The sequence below is a fragment of the Hyalella azteca genome, unplaced genomic scaffold, assembly GCF_000764305.2.
Source record: "Hyalella azteca isolate HAZT.00-mixed unplaced genomic scaffold, Hazt_2.0.2 contig7236, whole genome shotgun sequence".
Classification (NCBI taxonomy): Eukaryota; Metazoa; Arthropoda; class Malacostraca; order Amphipoda; family Hyalellidae; genus Hyalella; species Hyalella azteca.
In genome coordinates this window covers 29,310-50,743 of record NW_025937364.1, presented here as the reverse complement: position 1 = coordinate 50,743, position 21,434 = coordinate 29,310, and the positions used below count along the sequence as shown (strand labels likewise).

General features: G+C 38.7%; 1 protein-coding gene across 1 annotated transcript in view; it reads right to left on the bottom strand.

Annotated features, from left to right (window-relative positions):
- LOC108672465 (probable JmjC domain-containing histone demethylation protein 2C) overlaps positions 1-21,434 on the bottom strand; it is a 133,368-nt gene that overhangs the window by 95,108 nt on the left and 16,826 nt on the right. The window contains exon 7 of the mRNA XM_018160132.1: positions 18,032-19,541. Coding sequence (XP_018015621.1) covers positions 18,032-19,541 — 1,510 coding nt within the window. The remainder of the gene's footprint in view (positions 1-18,031; positions 19,542-21,434) is intronic.

The window sequence follows — 21,434 nt, the reverse complement described above, 5'->3', positions numbered from 1 at the left end:
TTCATTTGACACTGCAAAGCCTCACAAATCACTGGTAAACCTTTAGTGAAAACATAAAAGAAAAAAGAAGATGGAGATGCATTCAAAGCTAATTGGTGATGCAGTCTTCCAGTCAACAAATTAGTGTTGCCTAGGGATCAAGGGCCATTGTTAACCGACTGGTCAATGAATATATAGAAGGAGTTGTGCATCATGGAAGTTTCAGAGGAGTCCTAGGTCAAGTTATCATGTGCAAGTTTTTCCGGACAGAAAGTATATAAGGACTGCAGAAGCGAGCCTTGATATACACCGCTTTCATCGGCGACTTCTGTCAAGCGATGACACGATTCAGTTCCTTCATTCAACAGGAATAAAACTGAATTCGTTTACAGCAGTGTATACCCCTGCTCAGCAATGGAGGTCTTTGACACGCACTTGTGAGGTACAGAGGCTATAAGAGTAATACTACACGATAGCTGAACTTGAGCGGCAACTCCTAAATTAAGCGACCACTTTCAAATGAGAGCTGCGGAGTAACGTAACTCAGCAGTCCGCTGTCTTCGTGGTGACATCATTGCCTGGTCCTCGTCTAGTGAAGCTTATCGCGTGCCTGGACAGCTATAAGAGGTCAAAGAAACCTTCCACAGATCATTATTCGAAAAACATAATCGAAAAGTACCTAGAAGTTTAAATTGTATACGGTACACACTATTCAAGAACAAAGTATTCAAAAAGTTTACGAAAAAACGTTTTCTCACTAACAAGTGCATACTTAACACTTCTACTAGTTAATGCTTTATAAAAGTAATTTGTACGATTCCTTTTTAGTTATAAAAATGTATTTATTATTTACACCGATGCTATACTGGGCGTTCCTAGGAAATATCATATAAAAAATGAAATAAAACAAAGCCAAATTCAGACCAGTTGTCATTATGTTTTTGGGAAAGAAAACATCACTAACTAAGAAATATAATAGATAAACGAGAGCCCAGATTGACGTAAATTTAGTGAACATACTTGAGAAAATAATGAAGCATCTGAAATTTTAGACAGCATATAGCCAATAAAAAAACAAATAATGTATTAAACTTTGCGCCCACTAAGCATTACATAGTTGCAAATAGAGGTTGGGTCTCAGAATCTGCAATAACGCAACCACCGAAGTTCACCTTCAACTGACACGTCTACACAACAGTTATGCTAGAGAGTGACGCAGAGAACAAGCTTTCGGCCAACGCGTCGCAATGAAAGCGTTTCCAATTCGAGCTCTTGACGCCAAAACAGGAGAGCGTTGCTTGTGCGAGGCTACACCCTGCAGGTATACCGGTGTCGTCTCTCGCACCGCCATCACGGAACAGAACGCGGACAAGCACAAGAAAACACAACTCATGCACCATCATGCTGGTAAATGAGATGTCGCATAGAGCGCCTCACAAACAAAACGTTCTACTTCTTTCCGCGCCTCGATGAAGATGTGTCCAAAAACGGAAAGGGAAACGAGAATGTTTTAATTCGAGGTTTAAATTACAGGAAGTAGAGGCGTCCAAGCTCGGAGGCGAAAATATTTGGATAATTCTCACCATTATTATTGACACTACGCCTGAGATTAGATTATGTGAATAGATGCGTGTTACGTTTGTGCAAGTCATTAATTTCTCAGGTCAGGCTGCTTAATTCCTTACAAATGCGGACTGTTATTAAAGCATTCGCCACCTGAAAAATAATTTATTAACCCTAAACTGTTTCTAGATGTCCTTGAAAACTCGAAAGCACCGATTAAGAGAAGACAAAAAAATATTGTACACATGCTACAGTAGGAATTAAGAATGATTTCAGAAAGATCTCCATGAAACATAAATCCTACAGGAGCGGTGGGAGGGAAAATAAATCTTATGTGGTGAGCCGCATGACTTTTGTAGCGATGGCCTGCAGAGAATTCCCTGTAAAACAATCATGAAAGAATTTCAAAGATAACAACCATTTCTCACAAAACACTGTAACGACTACCTATTTTTCCGGTTCGAGCTCCAAACAAACTACGGCGACCAGACTCGCCGCTCGCGTTCCGGGGAAAAAACCTTTGCCGTTGGACGCAACAACATCAGTCTCGATTTTTTCTACTTTGTTATCCAGAATTGTGGAATGGAAATATAAAAATCCCACCAGCCGCAGGGTTCATCGAATTCAAGTTGTGAATAGTCCAAGTGCATGTCATGTTTCATCGTTTCTCATAGAACCTTATATGGCACGGAATATTTTACTCACTCATTGTTATTCAAGTTTATTTTTCTTCGCAACAATAGATTTTTTTTAATTTTGCACAGGCAACATTACAGCTTCTACATTTTACTTGAATTGTATTTTTTCGCAGATGCACAATTTGAAAAACTTCTCAATCGGTTGAGAGTCCATTTGATTGCAAAACGTATCGCCGTTTTAATTAGAGCATTGATCGAGGATGTGACAAACAGCAAGACTTATAAGACGTTTATACCCTGAAGTTGGTGATCATATGATCATATAAACCGTAAAGCCGTTAACAGTTCTCCACCCACAACCTCGAAATTCTGAAGTAAAAGTACTGTAATGCTTTACTTACGATGACACAGAATTATTAACTTCTGTGATGAGTTGAAAACAACGCTGCGCCGGACCAAAATGCCACATTTTGATCGGGGTCCATTGATGCCGAGAAGAATGAGTGACTGAGAATTTTCAAACTGAAAATCAGCTAAATGATTTCCAGAAATCATGGCATGTCGTTAAGTTGAAAACCTCTCATTCAACTTAAGTAAGGTTGAGAGAAGTAGTGTTCCCCAGAAATAAAGCGGCACACGAACAGGCATCAATGTCAATCTTGAGTATATGACACTTTTAAACAATCAAGATCAATGTGCAAAGAAAGAATAGACGTCATAGGTCAAGGATCAATGAAGACAAATAAGATCCATGTGATAAGACGTGAGACCCAAAGGCAAAAAAAAGTGGTCATCCCATTCACGTCATTCCACAGTAATGGGGAATGGATAAAAAATCCAATGGCTGACACCTAAAGAAAAGATCTGCTGCAAATTGGTTGCCTGAAAGTGATTCGGCACGATGTTGCAAGAAGCAGACAAGTCATCAGCTGGACGTCATTAAGGTCATTTACGGGTCGACGACCTTGGCCACAGCGAGCAGTTTCTTGTTATTCTTTCAGTCGCAGCTATAGGCACCATTGACTGGACTAAGCCGAGCTCCCTAGAGCCCCAATTGCGGTCATGAAACCCACGCGTTCGATACCATTTGCCCTAACAAAGAAATGAAGCCTCATTTTCTGTTGTTTTGTTGGGCGCGTGTGCCTAGAGGAATTTTTACAGATATAACTAAATAAATAACGACAATTTTCAATGTTAAGCGCAATACAGTTACATGGAAATCCACAATATTTTAGAATAATACACATGTTTTAGAACTATTCTCATATTTTGGGATGCTCCGCATAGTATAGACTACAGTAAATAGATACATTCAATTCGTGTTGACTATAATTTGAATAAATTGCAAGGAGCTATTGGTGCACACTAAAAATTATTTAATTTCGGCAAGCAAAAATATAAAAATGAAACAAGTGCGACGAAAGTATACTACAGCACGAATAATTTTGAGCACCAACAATATGGCTTAAAGAAGTCTGGAATTTGCGCGTGCATTTGAGGTGCATGGAACGTTAATGAAGCGCATAAGGCCTCTGTATGGGCTCTCACTGTGAGATTGTTGCCGCAGGCCCGCGTGTTTTATTCTTGTCCGATATGGTGCAAGACTTGATTCTATACATTATCTGAGTATAATTATTATTCAAACGTTACACAATTGATGCAGTGCATCCAAGAATAAAGAGCAGCCCATGATAGCGAAGAGAGTAGAAGATTTGTGTTAGTACGCTCAGTATAAGGAGCAAAGATGTAATTTGGCGATGAGTGTTTAATTTAATAATAAAAATAATAAAAATAGATTAAGGAATACACATTAATAATGAATAAGAAATCAACGAGAATAGAACGAGCCGTAAGCAGAACAAATATTACATACAGTCAAGATCAATAATGTTGTCACTATCACTATATATATATACACCTCTCCACACACGCTCATAAATGCATTCAGTTCATTACTGTGGTGCGCCACAGCAGGGAACTTATCGAACACATGACGTCGCTTCTATACAACCGCTATTTGCTCATAAGTAGAAGCTGTTGCCGACTATTTCCTGTCGTACAGTAATTAACAGGGAAGATAATATAGCAATAAATCTGATGCGTCTAGCATACTGTATAGAAACCAATGCAATAAATAACTGTATACAAGGGTCGTGTGAGTTTCTTCCAAATCGCATGCTCCATTTGTGAATCGGCAGAATATGCGTATTGTGATGCATGTGTGCCGATATATAAAATTCAGGCATTGATATTCCGCAAGAATTGGGTCCATACTACTGAGCATGAATTGAATCATTAAGTAAGAACGTTGATCCCTTAGCTCCCCAAGGACAAAGAGAACACAGGGTCACTTTCATATAAAGAACTACACTTTGGAACATTAAAACTTGAAGCGTCTCAAGTATATATAATTGATTGTTGTAAACACTTGGGAGCTTTTGAATTGAATAAGCTTTTGAATTAAAACCAAAGCTTTTGAATTGAACAAGCTAAAACTAGAGCTGTAAAGAGGTGACCACGAATGAATGTGTATTTTACCGTCACTTTTCTGGTCATGCTACAAGCACCAACAAAGGTATACTGGGATAATGCACGAGCAATTGACCCTAGCAGAAAACCATTAATTAAACACGAATTTTGGGTTCACAATCCTCAAGGATAAAACCAAGTCCACGACCCAACTCAACTGCATTTGCCGAGCCTTGGTAAAGAAGATGACTTGCAGTTATTCCGACACGCTCTGTAGAACACGAGGACGCACTCGGAACGAACATAGAAGCCATAAGGTGTTTGAAAGAGGAAACCTGGAGCGATTCAATTGTTTTTTGCCGAGTTATTAGTCAGATGTACATAAAGACCAGGAGCGACGGCAGCGCAAATACAGGAGTACTAATAAACTTAAGTCATTTTGAGGCGCGACAATGCTTGGAAAAATTAGTGTCGACACAAACAACATCTTACAAACAAGCAGAGAGCAAAGAGATCATAAAAGTTGCATAATAACACCGATAGAAAATATTTGTAAGATTCCAGCAACAAGTTTAAACTAGGGCTAATTGCATTCCAGGCAGCTCTTACGGGAGTTCCAGTCATTGTTGACCAGAGAGGAGAAGGTAAAGAGATGGCGAAGATTTGCCAGCGCCATAATTGGAAAAGCTAGCAAGGGATTCTAATCCTCTATTTTTAACAGCCTTCAAAGGCCACACTCGACACGTGAATAACTCTGCGTTTGATATTGTGAAGTATGCGACAGTCATAATTAAGTCGCACCGGAACTGCACTCGAAAAAAATGCAGAAAACTTATGCGGGAATTATAGTGCCAATTAAGAGAAGTGAAAGCTAAGCAGTTGTTCAAATAAGAGGTATTTATATAGAGAACCATCGTCGCAGGATGCGAAGTGAGTAATTCTTTCGAAGTCTTCATATTGACAATCGAGAGCATGATTTATTTCATGATCAAAGTGAATCATGCTCTCGATTCACTTTGATCTCGATTTCATGATCATTTCATTCATTTCAGATAAAATAAAATTATTCAGGAATACAATACGGAAAGAAGAATAACACAGTATATATTGGTAACCTATTAGGCTGCCTAACCGTATGAAATGGAACAATAATGGATGGATATTATTGTTCCATATGATATGTAACAATAAAATCGACACGTATTCACCCGAAAGAAAAGGTTGCAGTGTTTTGCGCGATAAAAACTAACCGGTTTCTGTTCGGTCGTAAAAGAAGGCGTGGGCAGCAAGTGAGCTGAGATCAACTTGGTCTTCGACAACGCCGCTTATATATAGTCATGTCAGCCCGATTAAAGTATCGCATAGACACGAAGAAATTACAAAGGCATCCGCTGCCATATTTCTTATCGTCGAGCCTGAGGTGAGCAAGCAACAGTCTTATCTTGCAGGGAAGACGTATGTGCAACAGGTACAACAGCAATTGTGTTCATTAATTACCAATAGCTGCGGAGCAGCTATAGGTACTTAGGCCATAGGTTACTTCAATTGCCATAGAGATAATACAAATGCAGCGCCAAATTATAGTGCACAACATCTAATCACACAATATAGTTCAAAGATTTAATAATCAGGTTCAAGTTTAACGGTGTAACTTATCACAAAACCAACAAAAAACAGTCGAAAATTTCTTATGAAAATAAAAATATATTGATGAGGAAAGAAAAATATGCATTCAAAAATAGAATATAGTGAATTAGGGATCTGTGCCTAATCAGTTCAAAACGAGGAAAGAGTAAAACAATAAAGTTGAAAAGACAAAATAAATTCAGGCAATTAAAAAGATTTACTATAAAAATCAGAAGCAATATCAGTTCCAAGCCACAGAAGTTATGAAATTACCCGCATGAATGATTGCGCCTTGAGCCGGTTCTGAACTTCCTCCATAAAAATACTTGCAACCGGTTACAGATAGGCCACTTTTTTCATCAGCCACCATTGTTGCTTCGACTTGAAATAGGAGTCATCTTGTAAAGGGCAAAGAGGCAATGAAGGCATGTTTTTAGCTTCCTCCAACCTCGCTGGCCAGGTAATAAAGTTTAGGGTACGGGATCAGAGAGGGGCTTGCATGTAAGTCACATTGAACGGAACAGACGCTATACATTCTATCAGGTAGGCATCTCTAAATAACCATTACAACCCAAATAGACACACGTGTCGGTATCAGGATAGCCTTTAAGCAACTTACAAATAACACATGGTGAGGAAAGAAACTCTATGTTTGACTGTGTCGGCTTTATGGACCTCAATAAACCATACTATAGGGAGATGAATTACGTTCGGAAGGACTTTCGACAAGCAATAATGTGCTAAGGATAGTTTAAGTTTATTTATTAGTAAAATATAAGTCAGAAAAATTAAATCCTAAAGTTACTATTCCACTGCATCGGACCACTCTCAAATGACAAATCGAACATATTACAAATGGAAAAAACTTCTTGCAAACGACCTTCTTAATTGGGCAGCCTTAAATTGGCTTCTATATCAGACACTCAAAATAAGCAACTTCTTTCCTCTTTCAAAGTTTATAAACTTAGTAAAAAAGTTTAATAGTCAAGTAAATACCCATTCGTCGTGCAGCTACAAAATAAATAAGCTTGGTATTACAGCCGAACAGCGGAGTAGCACATAAAACATTGACCAGAATACAACATGAGCGTCGACTCTATGCAGAGACCCATATACGAAATGGGCTCTAAATCATGAACGGCCGGCTTGCAGGGTGCCGTGAAACAGGTTAAAGGTAAGAGTTCATCCAAAGGTAACCTGCAGAACCGGTCCGCAGGTCCGCTTCAATGATCACGATCACAAACGTGCAAGGAATTCTTTGCTTCAGTCAAGTGAACGCAAACAAAAAGAGAAGAATGCAGTCGTGGGCTGCTGATGGAGGGCATTGGACGAGCGATTCATCATCGACATGCCAGTGTAATGTATGCAATTAAAGTCTACTATCAAGAACTTAAATTTAACTGCTGTACATCAGACCACACTATCAATTACATGTATTTGAACAAGGAAAATACGACCGAATATCTGACTCATAGTCGGGATGATTAAAATACAAGGACAGTAACGCTTCGCAATCTATGGTATGGTACAGTGGTTCACCCACGAGTTTAAACAAAATGACTCACTTTTGCACAATCACAAAATGTTAGTTGTTTTCTTAGCAAAATTATAAAAGGTGTGACAAGAGGTACCTAATTTCGACCAGATTCAACCTTTGGGAACTTGCATGGTATTTAACAAAGCGTTTCTCCACCACAATATTAGGTCACAGTATCAGGGAGCTATCTAGCAGGATTTTAGGAAGTACTATCCCAATGTAATTTATTAGCAGTCAGAAAAAACTCTATGTTTGACTGTGTTGGCTTTATAGACCTCAATACATTGTCAGTTCAGTCACGATTATCAGTTTTTTATCAAACTCAGCAGGACTTTATATCGTCCATGCAACGTTCAACACATGTTATTAACGCATAGCTTATACAGAACATTGAAATGAACTAGACATATAATGGACAACGTCTAGGAAGCGACGTTTCTTTCAAAAATAACAATAATAAACACTTCTGAAAAGGACCCGACGGGCAGAGGCATATGAATCACGCATGAATCACGGCCATAGAAGTAAATCAAAACCCAAATAAGCTCTACAAATAATTACATTATGAAGTACAGTCCCAGAGAGCATAAAATTTTGAACTACATTCCTACAAAACAGTCTTCTAATTTATATTAATGTAACAGAGCACAGCTAGCCTTCTTAACCAATTCTAACAAGCACAAAATTCAAAAGCAGTCCTAAAAAGTCAAGCCTGCTGAACCAGTCCTATACAAAGCACCACTTTCTAAAGTTAGGTGACCTGATGAGTTCATACGCTCATAAACACGAGAGAGGTGCGACAAAAACGATGTCAAACTGCGCTAGCTAAAAAAATAGAATTTGTTTCTGAGTCAACTATTCAAGCGCCCACACGTATGTTTTGCAGAACATATATCGAGGATGTTTCGAGGGTACGCAGTACACGCCTAAAGCACGCTCACTGGTGCTTTCCAATTCAAGTAATTGTGAATGAATAATAGCGTACGAAAGCCTGCCAAATACCTTAAATAAGAGACCAGGACCCAAGAAATTGAGAAGCAAATGACCGAGTCTTGCTAATACGACGGACTCGCAATGAAGGCTTTGAAAGGGTCTGCTTTGAAAGTAAGGCGATAACAGGGCACTCAAAGGTGGAAGGTCTGTGCATCAACATGGTAACCTGCAAGTTGAGACGTCACTTATATCACCAGCCATGCTCGTCAAAAGGCTTGTTTTGCTTCGGTGACTGATGATGGCTTGACTCATGCACCATTCATCACAACACTCGATCGCTCGCATCACAGACGCCAACACAAATGGAAAAGAATTCACAACTTTTTTGCAGAGATTTCATCTTGCGAGAATTGAAAATCGAAATAAATGAATTATATTAAGTAGGGAAGGTTAACACTATTGAATCACTAAATTCACTATACATCAGAAACAATAGACAGGGAAAATCTAGAAAATTCTGCAACAGTTTCTGGTCAATTCGGCGAGGAAGCCTGGCGGTCAAGCAAAGCAAAATTGAAGCAGCGAGTTGTGTGATCGAGAACGCAAGAAGCTGTGAATGTTCTGCAATGTTAAGAATCGGTGACAGGCCTATCGGCCTAATAAACACTGAAACCGCTATATATTATAAATAATAAAACCCAGAAGCCAAAACAGAGTCATGGGAATTGGCAAGAGCAACACGAACAGAGCTGCCATCGTCAGCAGCCAGGAGCGCAGAGCAAAGATCAGCAGAATCTGCCGAGTCACGCTATTCCTAAACTCGAGAGAGCGCCAGTCACTGGAGTCTATTTGGCCAAGTCAGCACAGAAATGCTAGTCATTGCGAGTCGCTCGCATACACACAATTTTTATTCGTCTCCAAGATTCGCTTGAGCGTCATTGTAGATCTCGGCCAACTCGCGCACTGCATCAAACCTCTATTTCTTAACCATGCAACTTACGTTCTCAAAATGTATTAACTGCAAAGTTTATTTAAGCTGCAAAGTACAAGATCCAGGCAGATGAAGATTGAATGCAAAACAGAGTTCACATTCAGGCACTGATTCTTATTTAAAGACGTACTGCACGCTTTCAAATTATCGATTCAATTCGCCGAAAGATAAAAGTGTAACATATTAACTTACCACCTCAATTGAGAAAAATCCTTAGCTTTTCAATCATCGTAAAAACCCATGCGACTAGTAACCGAGAAAAATACAACTATTGCTGCCGTTAAACGACAATAATTAGCTACTGCGAGGAGAGCATCTCTAAAAAAAGAAATTTTATTGAAAAAAATCAGTCACATTCCTTCAACTTAAAAATTATGTTCCTGTAAGCATTAGAGCAAAAGTTAGCTTAAATATCTCTGAAGGAATCTTGTCGGGCGCTACATCAACTACACATACATCTTCAAATACGAGTCAGACGCTGTGAGTGTGGTTATCAGGGCGGTATATCACCTCTGCATGCGAGATAAGCGTAAGGACAGTACCAGTGCTGAATATAACATCGCGCTGCCTTGCACATAACATGCTCCACAGCACCGCCATTTATACAATAATTTCTTGAAAAGTAAACTGATATTGCCATTGAATCTACGACCACACATTTTAGCAGATAAGAAATGAAAAATTACGAAAACTGTAGAAATAAAAAATACAAATAATAAAATTAGTGAATTGCATAAACCTTCAACCAAGTAGCAGTGGAACACGTGGTAAAAAAGGCGAATTTTTAAATGATTTTTTGCACTTTGAATACCAAGAATGATGCGGCCAAAATAGGGATAAAAATCCCATTTAGAATTGTCAACAGAAAGTATAATAAAATGATAAAGGCAGTAACTGAGAGGTGTTGCTATAAAAAAATATAAATTTGATTAAATCCAGTAAGAATCCATTACCGAATCTCACCTCTGCACGCGAGGTGTTATACTATATTAGGCAAGTCACCTAATAGTATTTTAGGTGATTTTTGTTCTCCAATTAAACGCCTCTCCACATTTCTCCGATCGAACGCCTCCCAACAGAAGGAGATGTTGCGTATCCTAGCTGCATCACTACTATTAGCTATTCTAATGGCATATTGGATGTACAAAGAAGTATAACTGGCAAGAATTAACATACAACACATGTGAGAGTCGCGCATACAAGCAAGTATCACTAGATTGATAGTGAGATGGTCCAGGAGAAAGGCCAAAAAAAATAGCATGGGAGAACTAAATAAAAAATGCAAGGATAAGCCTGTCTTGACTCCTGATGAGCCGCTCTCCTGATATGGGTCACGTGATTATCCGAGAATAGCGTTTGCGCAGCCAGCGGAATCGATTATAGACCGCCGATATGCAGTAAATTTCGCAAGCTTTTTAAAGTTACAGAGAGAAATTGCTGTAAGAATATCTTCGTAAATATGGTATAGCAGTTCTAAATTGAGCTACAGTTTTGGAGAATAACACGCAATCAATAATTTATACATCAAATTCAAATGAAGAAGGACAAAACAAACTACGCGTGTACACTAAAATCCCTATAACATAAAATTATACCAATACTTCTAGAAGCGATTATTAAATATGTTCCATCTGTTCCGCTTGAGTGGCAATAAACCGCGACAATACACTAGCGTCAAGGAAAACTTTCTCTACACGCATAAGAATGTGTTGTGTAAACCACACGGTTGTATATGATTCATAGTTGCCGAGTCACGCACAACCAATTATCGCCTACTGCAGCCACGTCACTGGGACACACTCGCGCCTAGCTCGGCATATTATGGCATATTGTGACATATTATGGCATAATATGGCACATTATGGCATATTTATGCATATTATGGCATATTAAGGCATTGTATGGCATATTATGGCATATTGTGGCATATTATGGCATATTATGGCACATTGTAGCATATTATGGCATTTTATGGCATAATATGGCATATTGTGGCATCTTATGGCATATTATGGCATATTTAGCTCGGCACTAACACTGCGTGCTGCCTAGAGCTTGACACGCCTGCATGGATCGAGGGACTCATGTGAGCGGGGGAATTTGTGCAAGGGGAATTTCACATATCATAATTGATGTGAAATAGGTGCAGAGTAAATTGGTCAATGCATAATAAATCTTATTGGCAAAACAAATGTATTCAGAGGACTAAATTAGATATGTTTAGTCAAGTTTCGAATGGTCGCGACAGGCCGGAAAAATTAGAAAAATTTGATTATGATAAATTACAAAGTGAAAAATTGAAAAAAAGTGAGGTTTTAAATAGAATATAAAAAAGTTTTGAGTTGAAAAAATAAGGCTCATTTATAAATCTGGCATGCAGGGCTCATACTAAGTCTGTCCTAAAAATATCCTATGTATGGTCATTGGTATATGTAGGGTGGTCACTTATTTCTTCATTTCTTTCCCCACTAATTAGCTTGACTCAATTCTTACCATCCTCAGCTTCCACTTCTCTTCAAAAATCTTTTAATGCTCTCAATCACAGCCACAATTGTTCCCTACGACACAAAATCGTTACCTAGCTGTTCATTTATCCTACACTCCATTACTCTCATGCACATTACCAAATGCACTAAGCCAAAGCTAACCGAACGCTAAGGAAATCAGAGAAAATCGCATGCTTACAATAACGATAACAACTACTGACAGTTCCAATTTCGAAAGTGCCGCAGCTAAAATGCAAGCGCGCAAATGACATATTTTAGAGATTGCAAGAACAGCGGCGGCCATTTATCAGTTTAAGAAGAGCTAAGTCGCTACTTTTCTAGGTCAAATATCTTTGGGGTATTAGAGGGCCAATGGAGGACGATCATAAGCCGTCAGTAAGCTCTGAAGTTGTTAAAGTTTAGGAGAAGTTGAGACTTGTGTCTTTATAAAGCCGCTCGTTCTGTCCCGGCAACGTAGCTTGTGATTGCAGAGGCTGCATGGGAGGGCAAATGTGGCCCTCAGCTAGTAACGCTTCGTAGGCTAGTCATAACCTAGCTACTTTGCTGCAATTACATGCAGCTCTGTTCCCATTAGGCTCCACTAGCCTTGAGCCTCCAGCCCAAGCGCTGTTTTAAAAATTAACTAGGAGGGCAATTACGACAACCAAAAACATCAAAAAACTAGATTGAAAGAGAAAATCCTGCAAACTATGTAAGAGGAAAAAATAATTCATGACAATCGCGTTGTCGAAAGAAGATAAGACACATACAGTATACTTGAAAGATAAGTCACATATACTTAAGAATTGCTACTTGTTGCCGGAAGAATTTAATTACTATGCTAATTAGCGTCCGATATCAAGATATGGTCGATCTCGTAATTTGAGATAAGAAAAAATTTATTGCAAGTGATCAGATAAGAAAAATTCTTTTCGAATGATAGAAGGTCATCTATATCTCTTATATTTTTTCCAAACCATTTGTGGGCACAACCGGGAGTCGATGCACAGCCGGTTGCAGACAAACCAGAATACAGTGACCACAAAAATAACTAAAAAAAAGGTAGAAAAACAACGAACAAAACTAACAAAAACTCAACCACATATAGAAGAAAATCCACGAGGTATGAGGCAAGCAGTCAATAAAGAAGCTCAGCAGAAAGAGAAGATGAGAAAGACATAAAGCAAGATAGAGAAAGATGGCCAGCAGCAGCAATTCGATAAGACGGCATTAAGTAGCTGGGCCTCATTAGCATGCATGAGAGCCTGTGAATCTGCCACTGAACTGATACAAGCGATACGGAACCGGTACACGTATACAGCGAAGCACCGTGGTCCACCACACGATTTATTCAGGGCACGGAGCGTTTGCTCTCGCAGGGTAGCAATTCAGTGGCATCATAAGCATCCAGACAAGAATAATTTCAATCATACGTGGAAATATTCTAAAGTAGAAGACACTCGGAAGATACAAATTAAAGCCATCCCTTTTCATAAGAATATGAACCGCAGCAATGTAAGCAATTCAAAGCGAGGACAGAAGACAATGTTATTAGGTCATCAGAACTGTAAATGGAGAGTGAAATAATTTTACTGCCAGATATACAAGATGAAATAAAACAATTTGAGAATAGAACACGTAAAGAAGTAATCGACATTTTGTTACTTCGGCAGGATCGTTAGACACCACACAGCAGGATCGTGTAGGACGTGCAAAAATGTATTAAAACATTCTTCGTAATCAAGAGAACTCTATGTGCTCAAAACAATGAAAAACAATAACTTTCAACTCTTCCATTATAACCGTCTTGTGGTCCACACACGCTGATACGTGGCCTGGGACTGCTACGTGCACTCACAAAGAATACCAAGTAATTAAGTCATGTTCCTTGTGACATTCAGCATGCAAGTCATCCAGGATTGCATACTGGATTATCCAGCATGCATGCAATCCTGCCATTAAGTATATAGATATTGATCTTGCCGGTGCAGAACCAGAAGACCACAGCGTGCCCGATAAGAATTGAATTGATACAATATTTGGAACTAAAATATAAGAAAATTAATATTATATTAATATTTTAATATTACATATAAATATATAATAATGTAAGTTTCCAATGATTTCCACGTAGATTAATAGAAGAGGAGCAGCTTGACTGAGCTCATGTTATTATGCGACGAAACTTATATCATCTTTGGAATAAATCTAGATTGATAAGCAGTACTTTTCTTGCTGTGTTGTCACATTCTTAACGCAATGACGCGGAGAAAAAATGCGCCCAACAAAAATCCCCTGCATAGATAGTAAACAATCCAATTAACTAAACAATCACAAAAATTGAAAGGATGTTGAGCAGAAAAATCGAAAATACGAATCCGTGGCGGAAGACTTTCCTTCGCTAAAAATGCGAAAATATCACGGAAAACATCCACTATAACATACAACCACGCACGAACCCAACCATTTATTATACATTTACGATTAATACATTTAAAGGCAGAGTAATGTCATAATGAATAAAAAAACATGCTAACAACTCCAACCATATAAGCCGTGGTGTAGAGCATCGCCATCAACAGAACAATCAAGAGGACAAGCAATCGCGAGAAATGTTCACCCATCAATGTGTCGCATAAATTCATACACAAGGGGTAAGGGCGGCATCATCATACGAGATGCTGTTGTCCATGTGCGCAGCTGCATGACTCATCCTCATGAGGCCAGGGCGAGGAATGCATGCATGTATGATTCATTTACCCTGTTTTCAAGGAAGCATACGTCGTAAACAAACGAGCTTCAACGTAAGCAAGAGTTTAGCTGGATTTTACCGGGTTGGGCGAGCGTCTCGATAATGAGTACTTGTGCGGTACTCAGCGGGTCATGGCGACGGTGACACGGAGGAAATAAGTACAGTTACTTGTACTCACTTGCCGGCCAAGTTTCACTTAGTAAATAAATAATGCAGACGACAAATTTACGCCCAATAGATAACATGAGATAAATCATAGTGAGAATCATGGTTCTGCTCTAAAATATACTGAAAACTCACTAATGACGAAAATAGTGTCAGCAGAGTGAGCATAAAAGAGCGAATAAATTGATTGTTGGAATTTGATTTAATCCATATGGATTCAATGTAATGAAAATTTCATTAGACATGAAAATATTCACAAAGATGCAATAACAACGATCGCTACAATCCTACGCACTCAAGTCTAATATTACCTTCAAATCAATTTCATAGCCACTATTATTATTCTTAACCAATAAGGAAAAGAGACGAAAAATCAATTTTCGCATGTGAAGTTCCTTGTGATCTTGCACAGTACGATTTGTATCAGCCCGCAGGTGAGTTTTTTGTAACTTCCTCGAATGAAAAATGACAACGCAGTGACCTTCAGAAGCGATCGAGGGCACGTATTAGTTTCGCCCAAACGTCTATCACTCAGAGAAGTGAGCCAGATTTTGTCCAAATATTGACGCACTTCTTGTCTTTCTGTGAGTCATCGTGACCCACTCTAAAAGGCGTATCATTGCTACGGGCAGAAAGTGTGTCAGTTTTTGGACACCACGACCCATCATTTACTTCAGTATAAGGGAAGTTATAGTGAGGCAGTGAAGCGCCTGTTATACATTACATTATCACACGCAAATGTAAAATTAATGACGGCATTGCCAATTATATTTATAGGCATGATTGGAATTTATTCTTCAATATGATGGCCCTTCAACTTTCTTTTCGAAGTTACCAACATAAGAAAAATTTATGGCAACATATGAAAATTTATGATATATATATGATATGATCTCACGACTCATTGCGTGGCTAATGGTTTTGTCATGACGTGAATAATTGTTTTCGCGAACAATATAATCAACTAAACTTTTATTACACTACATCAGATTATGTCTAGACTTCGGTCGTACATATTTTTATGGAACTTGATGTTGAGTAATAAGCTTGAGTGAACAATATGTAAGGATGCGAGTCTGTAAGACGTGTATAATAATAAGACATTCATTATTATATACGAGATGAAGCACGTCATATAGACATGAAGGATAAGATGGCTGTAAGACGTGTATAATAATAAGAAATTCATTATTATATACGAGATAAAGCACGTCATATAGACATGAAGGATAAGATGGCTGTAAGACGTGTATAATAATGAATAATAATACATTCATTATTATATACGAGATGAAGTACGTCATATAGACATGAAGGATGCGAGTCTGTAAGACATGTATAATAATAAGACATTCATTATTATATACGAGTGAAGCACGTCATATAGACATGAAGGATACTAAGGAGCGGCGCTCCATACTCGAGTCTGGACGGAATGCAGATCCGCCCCGAGCAGCACGCCGAGCAACCAACAAAAACACAGGCAACGACTGCTTCTACTCTCTAATTTAAGGCAATGCAATGTATTTTTAGCAGCCTCAACATTGGCTTGAATTTTTAGCAGCGATAACACGACGATATAAAAAACTGGTTCTTCCTTGATTATGGTGTGGGATAAGGCATATTACATATCACAAACCGCAACTGGATTTTATGGACAATTTATAAAATATTCGATGCGCCTGACAAAATTCTAAAATTTCTGCAATTTTTCCATAGGTTATCGTAAATGGAAAAAAATGTAAACGATATAATGGTAGAAGTAAATCCTCAGGCCATATAGAAGTTTAGATACCAGCATGTTCTATTTACCAAAAAAATAAATAATGAAAAGAAAGACGAAATTGATCTTATTTTATCCTGTCGGGACATGTTAGCTTACGTATGCACGCTAAAATCGTGTAAAAAAAGTCCAGCAAATAAGTGATTGAATCTGATCGATCTGCTCGCTCATCAAAACAGAATAAACAACGAGAAAAAAAGAGTCAAATATATCATTCTCCTGAAGAGTAAATAGCGAAATATAATTAATTTCCATCGAGAATAAGTAAATAATCGTTGAATATGTAATCAGCAATTAAAATTGAAAATAATAAACAGATTTCACCCTGTCATTCACAGTAATTAACATTTTCAGCTAGAAGTAAAACGCAAGTATATAAGACAACAGAGCAAACGGCCTCATGCAGCCACTTAGACTTGATTGCTGAAGCAGAGTTTTATGGCAATATGCAGGCAGACTTCCACTATGCCACGCCGGCAATGCTGACTTGACTTCCACTTGCTTTAACAACGAAAACTCACATCAAATAACGGCACGAGTACGACTGCTTTCCCGCTTGTAATTGCGAGAAAACAACAAATATTTACAATTTCGCCGTTAACACACACTTTAAAACATGAAAAATCTGAAATAAAATAAGCTATACATTTATTGATCGCAAACACTGTTAATGCAAAATAAGTTCAATGCTCCTCTATAGTGCAACGAAGAGCTGCAGATTCAAGTGTTGAAACACCTGCGCACATTCCGCGTACACCTGAGCTCTTCAGAACATATGTGCACCGACGCACTTTACAGAAATTTTACAAGGAAATTGTTGCCAACTTTGATCACAGAAGTTTAATTATAAAAGTGGAAGTGGAATGCTCGAAAAATAAATACGACTTTGGTTTAATTACTTCTCAGGAATTGAATGCAATAAAAAACAGCTCAGCTTTTGCAGCTCACAACTAAAAGTCAGAAATGAGATCAAAAAGCGTTCTGTCTGCTAAATACGCAAGGTAGTGATGGCTTAACATAAGTTTATAACTGGAATAGCGCCAAAAATCAAGAACAAGTCAATACTTATACATTAAACATGCATTGAAATGGATTGAATGTGAACTTACCTGAAACATCGAGGCGATGATGGGACGATGGGACGGTACTAGAAGTTCTCGCCTTGCTCTTGCAATGACGTGAGGGAGTCGAGGATGAGCTGGAACCGTGGTTGATTTGTGGGGGTCGCGACGGTAAGGTTTGAAGATGAGGGGATGGCTTCAGAGGAGGCGAAGTGTTGTGCTTTGGTCGCGTATCTGTGGATCTTGTGGGACTTGGCGTGGACGTAGAACACGAATATGAAGTGGCTACTTTTGTAACGTTTTCTGCTGAATTGCTACGGCTTTTGTTGGGTGGCGACATAGAAACGGGTGAAATTGGTGGATATGAACTTATAGAATGTCTATGGATGGAATCTGAAGCAGAAGCTGACAGCTTGGATTTTGGTGGAGTTTTCTGTACAGTCGACGTATTCACCGACTTTGAAGATGCCAAGTAGACTATATCTTCATTCAACGATGCGTTATCGTTATTGGTAACGTTAATGGTAGACTTAATATTACCTTTTAACAATATACTTTCATTAGAATTTTTCAAAACGTTAACATCGGAGAACTTATCAGTAGAAGGTTCTAAATTTACGACATGTTTAATTTTTGTAGCATGGATCGAAGAATGTCTTGCAGTTTCATCCTCGACATTATCCGATGGACAATTCTTTTCAAGGTTAAGCATTGAAGAAGAATCTTTTTCAAGATTAGGTGTTTGAGCGGTTCTTCTTGCTGAACAAAGAGCGTCGAATCTTGCATCTTCGTCGCTCGAACTCGATTTGACGGGCGAAACAAGCCGCGCGGACGCATCTCCCTGTTTACCACCGACACTCGGTGAAGGCTCGAGGATATTCGTAGTTGAAGCGATATTGCCAGGCGTGGTCTCGGCAGGAGGTGTTGGCAGCGGGTTGTCAGCGAGTGATATTATGTTCTCGTCCGTCGAGATGTGAGCACTTGGCGAGTCTGGATACGTCGGGCAGTCGGAGGAGCTCTCTGATGAAGAACAATTTAACGGGTCTTCCAAAGGACCGGAAGGGGAAATTTCGGCGGGCGGAGTGGCAGGCGAAGTGTCTTCGGATATTGCCGGAGACTGGGAACGGGTTTTATTGTGACTGCTATTATAGCCTCGTGATGATATGAACTTAGTTCTCTGATCATCTGTTATTCGTTTAGGTGACCGATTATTGTTCTTGTTATCATTATTATTATTGTTGTTATTGATATTAGTGGTTTTGATGTTTGTGTAGTTTTCTATTTTGAGATCAGCGGACAGAGTTACCGTAGGGTTAATATTGATGTTGTTCTTAATGTTTATCAGCCTACTTATTGTTCGGGACTCGACCCTGGATACAGGCAAGTTAGCGTCGGTATCAAGCTTATTGTTACTGATAGTGTCAGTCGTAATCTTGAGACTCAAGGAAGGGGAGCTGGAGGGTGGAAGAGACGACTGAGAAGAAGTGGGCGAATTATGAGGTCGGGCTATTGATGTCTTTTTCTGACGAGATGCCGCGTCTCGTCTAATTTGACGACCCTGCAATGATAGAAAAAAATTTTTTGAGACGTCTAAGAATTTTCAGGCCGTAAATTTACTGACGCCAGCAAGGGCATAAATTAATTTACTTAAGTGTCGCATATTCGACAGAGTCTGGAACTCCAGCCACATGAAGGTCATAAACTGAATGATGCAAGCAACAGCTGGTGATAAAACAGTAAAACGCACACCCAGATTTCCAGAGACATATAGGTTCATTAAATAATTCAGTATGAGTAATAAGCCTGAGTAGTGCGAGCAGAAAGGGATTAATAATGAAGGTGTGGGGAGCGTGAACAGTTCAAGAGACCCAACATGGAAGATATAAGAATCAACAGTTATATATATAAATCAAGATATATAAATCAACCGTTCAAGAGACCCAACATGGAAGATATAAGAATCAACAGTTATATATATAAATCAAGATATATAAATCAACAGTTCAAGAGACCCAACATGGAAGATACAAGAATCAACAGTTATATATATAAATCAAGATATATAAATAAACAGTTCAAGAGACCCAACATGGAAGATATAAGAATCAACAGTTATATATATAAATCAAGAAATATAAATCAATAGTTCAAGAGACCCAACATGGAAGATATAAGACATAAAGGCTGGTCTGCTGTCCCCGGCACGCGGCACAGTTTATGACGCTCTCCAGTTAAAGCGCGACCGCTCACTCCAGCCTCCTACACCTCGCACTCGCTTCCTTGCTACGTCCCCCAGTGTTCACTCAGTATAGATGATTAACAAACAGGACAATAAAAATATAATAAACCCGACAGCAAGCGACAAATAAAAATGTAAGTAACACCGATAAAAAAGTTTTTTTCGTAGCAATGAATAAGAGACCAATTAGTTACTGAAAAAAATTCTGTCGAGTGCGAGACAAAGCATAACAGCATCAACAATGAACGTTTGCGTTACAACTGAATATGAGAGCTGGCGCACGTGTTCCTAGAAAACTACTTCGAATCAAAAATTGTTCGTAAATATTCAATCTAATTCTCAAGATCATTCAAACTATAAACTAGAAAAAATCAAAGGAGCAAGAGAATTGCGAGAATGCGTCGGCCGTCGAAGCAGAAAGTCATGAAATTAAAAGAATTAAAAAATTTGCGATAATGGGGCAACAAGCGACTGCTCTTACAAAGTTTTCTTATTTGAGAGATCCAACAGATAACTTTTAGAATCCAAAAGATGAGCCAAGATTTTCAAAGAAGAAACATTGGAACAAAGGCCTCGTTAAACCAAGGCCCTTCGACCAGTAGCAGTCCCTGAAACTGTGACCTGGAAAAAAATTTTAATAACTCATCTAACACTAACTGCATAAAGCCAGTCTAACTCTCAATCCAAAAGCAATCTCGATAGGGGTTTTTGAAGACATCGGTTGCTTATTGGTTCCCATAATACAACTGATTACCAGATTGATGATGCCAGCTCTCAGTTGGCAGTTGTTAGATAAGCGTGAGTAACATCTAAGAGTAAAACAATTCCATCTATCATTTACTATATTTTTTCTCGATCGCACTCGCACCCCGTTCAAATCAAATGTGATGAAACTCTCATGATACCAGATTCTCTTAATCTGGAGGTTAATGGAAAACTCACGACGCCTAGTGGCAATTTTCGGCGATATATCAAACTCTCTTAATATTCGTGTCAGGAAGGTAAATATTCCCTTGACTGAGCGATAAAAAAATTCTTCTCTTATTAGCGGCGCTCCGATAGGCCCTTGTTCCTGGTCTCGAGAGGGCTATCACCGCTGGAAAAAAGGAGTACATTTTCTCCTATGAAAAGAAGGTTCTTTGTTGCTGGAAATAGCCGACAGAGAAAGACAACAGAGTTAAACAGAAATAAGCTTGCGCTGTAGCGAGGCAC